This window comes from Mangifera indica, chromosome 4 (assembly GCF_011075055.1).
Source record: "Mangifera indica cultivar Alphonso chromosome 4, CATAS_Mindica_2.1, whole genome shotgun sequence".
Taxonomy (NCBI): Eukaryota; Viridiplantae; Streptophyta; class Magnoliopsida; order Sapindales; family Anacardiaceae; genus Mangifera; species Mangifera indica.
Genome location: NC_058140.1, coordinates 10,067,594 through 10,080,971, shown reverse-complemented (window position 1 = coordinate 10,080,971; position 13,378 = coordinate 10,067,594). Strand labels below are relative to the sequence as shown.

General features: G+C 35.6%; 1 protein-coding gene across 5 annotated transcripts; it reads right to left on the bottom strand.

Annotated features, from left to right (window-relative positions):
* Nucleotides 1–413: 413 nt before the first annotated feature.
* LOC123213971 (dynamin-related protein 3A-like) lies at nt 414–13,378 on the bottom strand. Of its 5 annotated transcripts, XM_044633628.1 has the most exons (21): nt 12,787–13,375; nt 9,303–9,585; nt 9,191–9,219; nt 8,981–9,082; nt 8,530–8,598; nt 8,379–8,438; nt 7,936–8,049; nt 7,562–7,610; nt 7,307–7,416; nt 5,181–5,273; nt 4,946–5,038; nt 4,718–4,855; nt 3,411–3,524; nt 3,205–3,300; nt 2,992–3,034; nt 2,736–2,884; nt 2,469–2,615; nt 1,870–1,922; nt 1,629–1,728; nt 1,033–1,282; nt 414–927 (listed from the first exon to the last, which is right to left on the bottom strand). In XM_044633628.1, exons 1-21 carry the CDS (start codon nt 13,144–13,146, stop codon nt 914–916), a joined length of 2,466 nt encoding a protein of 821 aa, XP_044489563.1. In that variant the 5' UTR covers nt 13,147–13,375; the 3' UTR covers nt 414–913. The 5 variants fall into 5 exon arrangements, 4 of the variants coding, with proteins under 4 accessions (XP_044489563.1, XP_044489562.1, XP_044489564.1 ...); XM_044633627.1 differs by having other exon boundaries at nt 414–1,282; nt 12,787–13,374; XM_044633629.1 differs by lacking the exon at nt 2,469–2,615 and having other exon boundaries at nt 414–1,282.

Genomic DNA, 13,378 nt, shown 5'->3' with positions numbered 1-13,378 from the left:
TTATGTTATTTTGAAGAGGCAATTTTGGACATAAATATAGCAGTCTAACTGCCTTCCAACTATTCCCCAACTGCCCTTTGGTAGTTTCTCTTGCATCAAGGTTGAGTCGACCCACATGGGTGGACCCAAACCTAATATTTATTCGTTTATTGATTTAGTTTTGCTCAGCAGCATGCCTTTTTTTCTATCTCTCTGGGGCTTATCCCCCTGAAGATTTAGTCTTTTAAATCAAACTAAATAAAATTAAAAGATAATAATTTATTCTATTTGAATCACAGTTTGGGCCTACAATTTTGTTTCAAGAACAAACTATGTTAAGACAAAAAATTCATGCATCCCACAACCAGAGCATTTGATCTATTACAAAAAATTTAATTGTCAGCGAATTAGAGATTAATTGAATTTGAAGGCAATTTTACAAAGAACAAATCAAAATTTTATTACAAAGAATGAATGCAAAATATTCAATTGAAGCAAACAGCTTGATCCAAAAAACATGGCACTTTGACATCCAACCAAACCAATGGAAAAAGAGAACAAGGCCCTCTAAATGAAGCCTGTCTCTTAAATACAAAGCAGCAAAACCATACAAAAAGACATTACTTCATATTTACATGAAACCTCAAGAAGCAATATCCTAGTACTGATTAAGTTGATGATCATGTGATAGAAATGAAAGATCATCTCAGCTGCCAAATTGACAGAAAACATATCATCAATGCTCAACAAATCGCCAACCAAAACCCTTTCCCAAAAAAATATATATTGAGAACTATTGCATGTGACAAAATAAGGGATACTTTGCTCCCTGTTATTATTTCCAGAACTTTGTAAACAATGCACTTATAACCCCTATATATGCAAGTGACAGACAAGAAAACGGACGATGTCAGCCATTAACATCGACTCCACTTTATGAGCCAGCTCCTGAAGGCAGAAATTTTTATGTTATTGTCGGATTAAACGAAACAGCGCAATCAAATGAGGACACCAACATTCAAATGGCTTATATATCAATTGTTGGATAGAGACCTGGCATGTACATTCGCCCACTTCCATTAGAGTCAGCAGTAGTATAATGTGATTGTAGCTCCCCTGAGTTAGATGACTTCCTGTACTTAGGGTTATTTGGAGAAGCTGTGTAAGAATCATTGGAAAAACTGCTAGTGGTATACATTGATGATGTCGATAGCCCATGGATCTTTGGCAACCCTGTTGGATCGGCAGCCATATTGTATCCCCTCTCAACTGATTCAGCCTCCAACGGCAATTCATCCAGTGTCTGGTAGTGAGAACGAAAATCAATAAATAAGTTGGGAAGTGCCAAAACATTCACTATCATAGTTTTTCAGAAAAAAATAGTTCCACGTAGAAAATCACATACCAGGTTCAATTAGTCATGAAAAATACTTGCAAGCAGCCAAGTTATTCAATATTAAAATTTTTTTTTCAATGTCCTCCAGAAAAATCAAAACAAAATCTTAATCCTAACTGCCCAAAGGACAGCTGAAAACCAAAATACTCCTAAGAGCCAAAACTTGAAAGCAAAGCTAGTTATAGTTGAGTATTGACAGGAATCTGTTCTGTTTTCTTGTCCTAAACAGAAAAGATAATCACGAAAAACCCACCCGGAGAGCCTGCTGAAGAACCCGAAGTGTTTCTCGAGTGCGCTTTCTCCTTGTTGCTACCTCATCAGGCTCCTGCAACATCTCTTCAAATAGGTTCTCTCTGTATTGGATCATTAGATGCAATGCAATCAATTATTAACAGAGGTGCAAATATTCAGACAACTCAACAGGCTGAAAGAAGATGGACAGAGAATAGGGACACAAAGTGACAAAAAGAAGAAATGATTTTGATCAAAGTCACCTATAAAGCTTTCTAATAAAGACATTATGCAGTTCACGTTCTGTATGCTTCACCTGGAGACATAAATCAATTATGGAAAAAGAGATGTCAATATCCCTGTAATAAGCAAGAACTCAAGTTCCAAAACACAATTATCAGAGCCAAAAACGCAAGTAAAGAACAAGATAATATTAATAATCATTATCAAAGGCATAACCACCACATAGATTCATAATAAATAAAGAATTAAAGAGCATAATAACAGGTAACAGCAGGCCTTGAAGCTAAAATCTATACATTGTCTCAGAGACCTGAGATTCAGTCTTCACTTTACTAATGAGGACAGTACCAAATAATAGGTGTATCCTAATGACTAAAGAAAAGGTAAAAATAAACCAGAGCCTGAGAGATGTATAATATTCTCATTGACACACGTTGCTTTTTGTCTTCACCCAAACCACATAAACGCCCTATTGGATCCTGAGAAAAGAAGTTTAATTTGGCCACTAAAATATGGAAGATCCTCATTAAAATTCATCATACTTCAATAGTTTGTCTCAACCATCTGACAGAGCGATTGAAAAACAAAAGTAGATGACAAATCCATAGAGTTGAATTACCAGGAAATGCATAATTGCTTTAGGTACAGAGTCCTCAATATTCTTCCTAACAATGTCATAGTATGATCGCAATAGCAATTTTGTCACAGCAATTTCAACAGACTCCTGCTCTGAATGGCTTTCTGAGGGCCTAAGCACAGTTGGGGGCTTAGAAGTATATAAAACACATGCTAGTTAGTATGAATTTAAAAAATGTAAATACGTATGAATTAACAATAAACAATTTTGCAAAGATTAGAGGCTCCCAAACAGATATCCTCTTATTACCTCTCTCAAATGGATCATAGAGAAAACTTGCTCCATGCTCTGAGGTTCACTATATTGCTTGGTTGTTAAGCTCTCTTTAGCAGCAGATGTGCGACTATCACTTCCACCAAAAATTGATGAAATTCCCCAACTTGAACCACTTGTGTTTCCTGATCAATCATTATAATGCTCAGAGCTTAAGTCTAGTGATGCTTGATAGCGTATGATAATGAATCAGAACATGTTGTAAGTGAATTATCTCAAGCAACATTTTTACCAGAGGATGCAACCTTTTCAACTTCAGCCATAGGCCGAACTCCCTGCAAGCAATCCAACAATTAATTAGACAAATATAGAGTGATTGATCATCAACATTTTTAATCTGCTTCTCCAGATCTAACAAGTAAGAGCAACCAGAAATAAACAAATATTTAGAGAAGGTAGAGGGAAGAAGGATGCTTGATCACGCAACAAAACCAAATTTCCTAACCTGATCTGACATGATTCCATTAACTTGTCTTGCCAGAATAGCTAGAGACTTTAAGCTTCTTTCAGATGTTGGTGCCTTATCAACCTCCACACCATCCTAGTTAACCGAAAGACAAAAAGGGGAAAAAAGAAAAATCTGACTGAGCAAGAGGTTAGCAGAATAGAAAAAGATAATAACAAATATCCACTCTGCATAAACAGAATTACCTTTGGCCTCCCCATTGGTAGAGGAATCTTAGTGGACTTAATCTGTTGCAGAGCCATCTCAACAGCCTTACTTCCACCAATAAAATTTGGATGGGAAGTGTTTATATAGTCCATCTACAGTTTAAATCACTTAGATTGTAAATCTCTGTGAATCTTTGAAAAGCAAAGATAGATTCATGAAACAAGGATATCAGACCAGAAAAGTTAAAAAGAGCCAACATAATCAAAAAATGAAAAATAAATAACCAAGGAAAGCTAGAAAAAAGTGTATGTAAACAGACGCAAAACTAAAATTATTTATCTTGCAGCCACAGCAATTATGCCCAAAAAAATTTTGCAGGGGACTGATGATCACAATGACAATAATATTTGTAAAAAGGAAACACCATTTCAATCACAGATTTGATGAACATTGTCACAGAAATGAGGAAAACAAGAACATAAAAAGGAAGATGGAGACCATAAGCACATAAGGTGGAAGTTAACTTAAAGAATTCAACTTGCTTGATGATTATGACTCAAGTAGAAAAATCAAGCACTAGCCAACCAGGGCTGGAGCTAGTATTGGCCAAGGGTGGACCTATACCATTCCTGAAACTGTTAAAAGACCCATAAATTTTATAAAATTACTATTACACTCCAAATAGTGTCTATATTTTTTAAATAATCAATTTCAATAATCATGTTCAAAAAAAATAAATAAATAAGATAGTCAGATAATAAATAAATAAGGCCAATTTTATAAAACTTTAAATCAACTCATTGCATGTATAAAAATTATAAAGCAAATATTTTTTTTCTAAACTTAATATAGCATGGTTTTAATGTAGGACAAAACATGTAATTATCTTATAATATCTATTCTAATATGAAAATTATAATTCTTTTAACTTAGTATCATTTCTTTTATTTGACTTGCTAAATAGTGTTGACAATAATAGTTTAAAAACATTAAAACACGTTGAAAACAATTGCAATTATCTTGAATTAGAAAATATTTATAATTATTAATTTTTTAACATTTATCATTATGTTGAAAATTATTAATTATATTATTTTTAACATTCACCCTACCTCACTTGAATTTCTGGCTAAGCCACTGTAGCCCAGTGAAAAATAAATCACACACCCATCACCAAAATAAAATATGTTTCAAGACATATACAGGATGGTCAACACCACAGTTTTTTAAAGGAACTGGGAAAGACAATGTCCTTTCTAAAAAGGGAATAAACCATTAACCATCAATACATAAATTTTAGATATAAAAAGCAATGAGATTTCAAGAAATCCTGGTTTCGGTATACCTCCATTTCAATAATGTGTCCAATCATTGTCTCAGAGGGTTCAAGGCCTTCACGCAGAAAGTTCCCTATAACTTCATCCATACGCTTTCTGAGAACAGGAAAGCGTTGCAGTTCATTCACAAGACAGCGATGGCTAATCTGAACGGAGAATTAATCTTATTAGGATATTTGCAACTGCAAAGAGCAGTGCATCAAGAACACAAATATAGCATGAATGCGCCACTCTACCTTTATCAACTCATCATATATGAACCTGGCACACTGAAGACTTGGATCTAACAAACGAGCAATTTGCCGTCGAACAAGAACTTCAAATGGTACCTATATACAAAGTCAGAACAAAATAATTCAATCACAGGAAAAAAGATTCACTGTCCAATCTAAAAGTAATAATAATATTCACTTTTTCAGGGAGCCATAAATAGAGCTAATTAACCTTAGAAAATGAACCAATAAAACCTACTTCTGGTACAAATAGTGCAGACTTAGGACCAGTTGCATTCTGAATAGCTGTTCGAATGTCATCATCAGTCAAGTCCTCACATGGATCAACTTCCTGCATTAGTAATTAAACCACATCAGTTCCACAGCTAATAGCAGTCTGAAAACTAGCAATATAGACTGAATTCAGAAATTTTTTGTGCCAACAAGATAAACAAAACTAAAATTCATTAGACAAAGGAGGCAACAATGCTAAACAGCATTTTTTTTCTTTTTTGGATAAAAACTGATGATAGATTCAGTATATAAAAAATCTACAAGAAAGTGAAAAAGCTAGCCACAAGAAAAATGCACAACAACATGTCAGATAGCACAAAAGAATCAAATAAAAAAATTTGAAGAGTCTAGAGCATCCAAGAAAGTCCTTAAGTCGGCAAAGCCCAGCTGAATCTCACTACGCACAAGAGGCATTGGACTATCAAACATACTCTTCAACTTTAATTTTGGAAATAAGGCAGAGCAATTATCACACTAAAACAAACAAAATAAAATGTTTCTCTCTCTCAGAAAACTGTGCTACCGATTACCAAAGAAAAAAAGAACTATTTTCAGTAATTGTTACCATCATCAGTTACTCATAGACACTACCTTCCTTCACAAACACCAAAATCAACAAACAAATATGTTCAACACATTAGACCACAAGCGTACCCATACTCCACCCCAACTCAGTCCATATTTTTCTGTATAGGATCTTAGAAATTGCTGCAGAAAGGTCCAAATAAGCATTTAAAGTTTTATCTAAACCTTGGCAATAAGTGAGACAATTGTTGAGTATCATTAATTGGTAAATAATCAGTAATCAGAAATTCTTTGAGTAATTTTCTATGTTGACCAATGATAAGGGATCAATCTAGCATTGGCTCTTTTGGGACAAAAAAAGAGAGGTTCTGCAAGATTCATGCACAAGAAAAATATTCACAATTTACAACCCCACCAAACTGGCTTCCACATGAAACATCCCTTTCTGCTTCTCTCCTACTTCACCTTTTGTGATACCCTTAGGCGAATCCCACATCGACAAAGCACGGGAGAGATGCTGGGTCTGTCTATGTATCCCACATTAGTTAGTGGTGAGAGAATTTGAGTGATTAAATAGTCTGTGAGCTCCTTAAACTGTTAAGACGCGTTTTGAGTTGCAAAGCCCAGAAGCAAACCCATGATGGACTGTGTGTCCAAAGTGGACAATATCTTGACAGTGGGCCGGGTTATTGGACCAGAGATGTTACAAATGGTATCAGAGCAGCTCCACGTGTCCTCTTGAACGATGGTGGGGCAAACCTCAGCGAGGACGCTGAGTCCCGTAAGGGGGTGTATGTGATACCCTTAGGCGAATCCCACATCGACAAAGTACGAGAGAGATGCTAGGTCTGTCTATGTATCCCACATTGGTTAGTGGTGGGAGAATTTGAGTGGTTAAATAATCTGTGAGCTCCTTAAACTGTTAAGACGAGTTTTGGGTTGCAAAACCCAGAAGCAAACCCATGATGGACTGTGTGTCCAAAGTGGACAATATCTTGACAGTGGGCCGGGTTATTGGACCAGAGATGTTACACCTTTCTTCCTATCTCACCTACAAATAATCGAAAATCTTCTACAGCAGTATTTCTATCCTCAACACCTGCAAAGAATTTTCCTCTAGGTAGTATTGGTATGTAATATAATTCAGGAGTTTGGTTTAAGTATTTTGAATACTAATTTGGCCCTATTCAAGAAAATATTCAACATCTAAGAAATCATGTAATGATTAATGTGAGTACAGTAAATGCTGAAGGGGGATGAAGAAGAGAAATTAACATCAACTCTAAAACCATTTTGAATTAAAATGGTTGCTACGCTTCTCTTCTTTTCCTATTCTACAAGCAACCAAACGAGTGATTAAAGAAGAGAAATAGAGCCCATAGTTAATTGGTGGAGATATAATGACAAAAAACGACAGTGAAAACAAATTTTCCAAGTTATGGACTAATGTTGCAAAAGAACTGATTACAAAGAAGAGAACCAAAATAATGAACCTCTAACATAGAGTGCCGAACTCAAAATCTGATAGAACAAAAACTATTCCTGCATGCATGACCATATACGCACCTCTAAACTCTTCACAAAGATTGATTGAAATATATAATGAATTCTTGCACCACCAGAAAGCTCAGATGTGGACATTTCCTCATTTTTCCCCTCCACCGTTGAAGAAAATGCTGTTCCCAACAAAATAGTGAGGTTAAGCACAACACAAATAATAATAAAATAGACAAGACTGAGGCATGGTTCAAACATCTATTAAAGAAAGAAAAAGTCCTAGAGAGAAAATCAAACCAAGAAGTAGGCATACACATTCCATACCTTCAGAGTATTTAGAAAGAATATTCAGGAGAAGAGCTCCCTGACCAGCCTATCACATACAAAAGTTAACAAGAACTAATTAGTACAAACACATAGTAAACATCATCCATTAGAAAGTAAGGTCTACACTGTGTCAGAGTCTGTAAAAGAAATTAATGCATGATCAAGCACGAGGCTGTCAACATCCTGACATTAAATAACAAATAATGAACCTCAAGCAGCAATCACTCATCATGATACAACAATAAATTTAAGTTTTTACAGAAGTCCAGATGTAAGAGTCCACTTTTCCTTCTAGGGCAAATTTTCAACTGAAAATAACGAACCAACTAATGGACGTGGTGAAAATACTCTTGCAGAAAAATCATAAGTACCTTTGATTCTGTGATTTCTCCATAGCTTGCATGCTCCTTTGCCACAGAAACCAGGGCAGAGCCTATGCGGGACTTTAACCCTGGAAGTATAGCCTTGATATGCTGTACTAGAATCTGCAAAGAGAATAGAACAACAAAGGTTCAAGTAAGGGATTTGGAGAATATCAACACTACCTGCACAAGGGCTATATATGTATCATTCCAATACACAGGCAACTCCATCTAGTTAGAAAGTAAGCTTAGTAAGTTAAAACTCAGATTTAGATTTAAGAATCACCTCTACATAATACAGATGTTAAAATTATGATCTGCTATAATTCAAAGAATTTTCCAGATACAGAAGTTGCTGATGGAAATGCTTTAATATAAGCTATTAGCCCAAATAACAAATTATGCTCATTACACTTCTGGGATTTTAGAAAATCAAAATTCAAATGTTATACCTGGTTCAATTTCTTTGCCAACTGAGGAACACCACAACGATCTGCCAGACCACTATATACCTGAACAACAACACTAAAATAAATGGACAACTAGATGATGCTATCCAACACCACAGTCATGAATAACAATCAATAGCTAGTAAAGTCATACCGGACGACTGCGGAAGAACTTTTCTTCGGCTACTAGAGCATCCTTAATACTTCGGTTGTGAATAATATCCTGTGTTGAGAATATCAATTAACAGTCCATTAAGATCATAGTCTACTAATAAAACAGATTGAAGGCACAATTTATGCGTAATTATTGAAAACTATTGCAAATCAACAGCACAATAATAGAATTATAATGAACACAATATTAGAAGTGGCACTAACACTAAAAGAATAATAGCATATAAGATAACGCCATTGCCTAAAAGATCATTTTCCATAGTATTGTTTAAACTACCAGAAAGAAATAAAGGAGAATAAGTAAATTTATAGATTCATATTTAATCTGTAATGAGACAAAACAAGTTAGCCTGAACTTTGTAAAATATAAACAAATTAATAGATAAGACAAAATTAGTTATTAAAATGATTCTTATGAGATAATAAGTTACCTCCTGACTACGATTCACAACGCCTACATAACCAAGTCGGAGGGGAATTACTTTACCAAGCAACAAATTACGAGCATCAGTACCTCTATCCATAATATCCAACTGAAGCCACAGGGAAAATATGTAAAACCTCATTAGAGAATAAAAAAAACCAGTGGAAGTCAGTCACACAGCAAATAAAGAAAGCAAATTTCATGCCATAATAATCACCTTTGTGATTACACCTATGGTTCTGTAACCTGGAGACAGAAATACAAGTGGTAAGTACAAACCGAACAAATATTGAATGCCAACCTACTATGGCTACTGCAAGCAGAATTACCATCTGGATCAGCAATTCCAGCAATTTGAAGAGCATCTGAGTTTGCTAAATCTGAATTTGCTGGTGTAACAGCTAGAATGAGACAGCTTGGTTGTTTGATGTATGACATAATCATTGTTCTGATTCGTGATTCAATATCAGCAGGCTGCTCACCCACAGGAACCTTTGTTATACCAGGCAGATCAACAAGTGTAATATCAAGAACATGAGGAGAAAAAATCTTCAAACGGATTTGCTTGTCTGATACACCTTTGTTTCCTCCTGCTTCCTTGTCTGTTTGAGCCTATACCCATTTTGAATTATTGAAAAGAGAAGAAGAAGATGATTAAAAGAACAGAAAAGCATTAATAATTCTAAAAGAAAAAAATACAATAAATTAACAAATGTTTGATGCAAGCTTTAATTATCAAAATATAATTAATAAGAATATACATCTTTTAACTCATTCGACTTTACCATCTGAGCTTTAACTAACCATCTTAGCTATATACTTGTGAATTGTATATAATGGTGCATATCCATCAAGACAATGCAACAATTTACAAACTCAAATCTGGAAATTAATGTTCATATGGCACAGCAACACTTTATCTTCCAATTTAACCAATCAAATGACCTCGAAAACATAAAAAGGATAGATCATTGGAAAGGGTATTCAAAGAGCTTTCTAATGGTATATTATAGCAATCACAACTCAATCAACAAGGCATTCAAAACTTGTTTCAAATTTTGATGGAAAAATCTGAAAATGGCAAAATTACATACTGTGAACAGTATCCGGGCATACAACACACATTCACACTTTGGATTTCAAGGGTAACAAGAAAGTTAACCAAGGCATAAAGGAAATTTCCACCAACCTTGGGGTCTTCCACCACCAATTCTTTCTCCAAGATGAACTGGATAAAGAAAAAAGCAACGAAAGAAAAGCTACAAAGCTTTACTTGAATATTTCATTATCAAAGAAGTCTAACCCTTTACAAGTGAAAATCCACTTTCATATACAAGCGCAAGTGGTGGCAAAAATTGGGCATTAATTTGACATGGAAGTTTTTCCCTTCATTTAAGTTTAACCATTCATTTAATACTAAAGTCATACCATATTAATTGAAGAAAACAACAAAAGGGAACAACTTTTCCCTAAAAAGTGGAACTATGTCCACCAACTAAAGTTACTTGCTTCCCAATTTAGTTGGTTGCTTCCCATTTAGTTGCAATCCAACTAAATGGGCTTCATGGCATCTTGGGCTCCATTTAAGTGATAGAGGGCTGCCTCATCTACTTGGGCTTCAAGTGGGCTTCTCAAAATGATGCTTGGACGTTTGGACCATTGATGGACTTCAAAAGTTACACTTTTGGATCAATTGGAGCAAGCTATTCATTTGGACCTTGGGTGGATGTAATAAGACTATATCCAAAAGTGGTTTTGGGCCAAAATTGAAGGTGCAATGCTTCCTGGGATTTGCTGGAACTTCATTCTTCTTGGCTTCAAAGGTTGCATGGAGACTTAAGGATGACTTGGAACCCAAAAATGACAATGGAGCCATATATACATCAAATGCCATCATTATGTCATTGCCACTCAATGTTCCTGGATTTAGGTATTAGAACAACTTTATATTCCAAAATTATGATGGAAAACTTTGGCAATTTAATTGTTGTACAGTTAAGGTTGAGATTAAGTTGTAAACTTTATTCCTACTTCAGTCTTCTACTGACAATCGCCAGATTTACCCTTCTTAAATAAGTAGTCCAAATTCATTATTCAACCAGTAAAAAAATGAAAGTCCAACCAAAAACAGTTATGTTGAAAATCTACCCAAAAACATCAATATCTCAACTCTCACCCCATCAAACAAATGATTTCCATAAGCAAATGAAGCTCCAGAAGTCAGCCCAAGCATCAATAATGTGGAGCATGTAAGTTTCCTACACAAAATAGAAGCGACAGTAGCAATACCATCACAAAACCTGACTACCGAGTAACCCTCATAGGATTAAATTTGATTTCTATTTCCACCTATCTTGCCCTAACTACAACTGGCACATGTAGCTGCAAACCCTATGCCATTACAGGCCACCACTTACAATTAACAAGCATAGGATATTTACATAATTAAGATTCGCAAGATAAGAAGTATTAAAAAATATATTGGGAGTTGTGCCTTCTATGAGGCATAATACTTAGCAAGAAATAATCCAAATACAGGTTCACTAAAAGCATAAATATTATTTCTCCTTCAATATAGTAAAACTATCAACATAAACATTTAAATCTACATAACAATGGCACTAAAACCAGGAAACAGTAACTTTTGTCAGATCACAAAGCCAAAAGATTCCGAGAAACAGAATCAAACCCCAAGTAAACTACATGATTGGTTTCAACTATTGAAAGTACTCCCTTAACAGGAGAAAGGCCTCAAAGAGAAGTTGCTACTTCAGTATAAAGACTCTTCAGTTGTTCTACCAAAGCCAAATTTCCCATAGATTTGAGATCAGCTGGTGCAAAACTCACATTTTTTATTAGATAGCTTCTTAAAATGCAAAAACCATACTCAGATCCAATAAGCTCTCACAAACAAGTATATGGGCTCCTCTCAATAACAGTCATTTAGATTTTTGTTAGGCTGAATAGCTTTGTTACACAGAACATGAGCCCTCTTGAGCACAAATCTCAAAGTCCTGTTTCCTTCTTACATTAGACAAAATTTAAAAAGAAAGATTTAGCAAAATTCCAAGGACTATTATAAAACACATTTACTAAGGCCATTTTGAGGGTTTGAGTAATGATCACAAGGCTTCAAATTACTGCTTCCATCACAAGCTGAACCACCTGTGGAATTTTGGAATGCATATGAGAGTGAATTTGCAGGTAAGAGCACTGAGGGACGAGGCAGAAAGGGAGAGAGACACTATTGTCAAGAACTACAGTGCTATAGAGCAAGAGAACACCGGCCAAAACCAAGTTTGACCTTCTACAATCACATGTTTTGTTGAGCAAAATTGCAATTTAATAATACTAACCGGTACTCATAAAAAAATTGAATGCATCCTTTATAATGTTAACAGATCATGCTCTAATTCTTCTCCTGTTTTAGCTCACCTAAATTTACTCTCAAATAGAGAAGGGCTTAATCTCAGATGAGGGGTTACCAATGTCACGATTGGAATTAGGAAAGGAAGCTGTGGCACTTCTGACTATATAATCACACACAAAGACAAAATAATTGCAACAACCTTCAATAAGCTCAACTGTTCTAGTATAAACCATACAATGTTAAAAAAATTTGACATACAAGATCTCCCATTGTAAACCAATATAATAGCACTAACTTACCCAAAACTAAGAATATGACAACTTGCATAAGAAACTTCAACACTGCCAAAATAATACGGCAGTCAACAATCAAAATTCATTTCCAACTCACTGCACAATTTAACTTATTCACTTTAAATATAATGAAGTAATTCAACTTCGCACCTGAATCTGTCTCCTGATCTCCGAAAAATCATAAAACCTCTTCCCAGGCAAGTGCAGAAACTCGCCGTACTCCTCGTCAGTGTTAATCTGCAGGAGCTGAAGCACGAGAGGACGACGTGTACAAATATCATTCCCACGCGGCAGAAAATCGCGACCGACGAGAGCTTCTAGAACACTGGACTTGCCGCTGCTTTGACTGCCGACCACCGCCACCTGCGGAAGCTCGATCGTGGACTGACTCCCAAGCTGAGCGAAGATGTCCTGTAGCTTATTCACTATAGGTATGACGGAGCCTCCCAACGGCACAGCCGCCGTCGTTGACTGCTGTGGAAACGGCATCGTCGCAGGTTCTTCCGCCATGATCTGTATGTGTAGATCAGGAAGGTAGCGTTTTGGAAATTCGAATTTTAGAGAGAAAATAAGAAATCTTGAATGTGTGATTAAGTCGAGTGTCGTGAGGTGGTTGTGGTGTGAATTTCCCCGAGCGTGGGGAATTGAAGGTGGACGGTAAGTGTTGAGGGTGTTAATCTGCGAACCGTTGATCTTGTGAAGTAAAGAGAAGGGTGAATGATCTTTTAAATTTTAAAAAAAT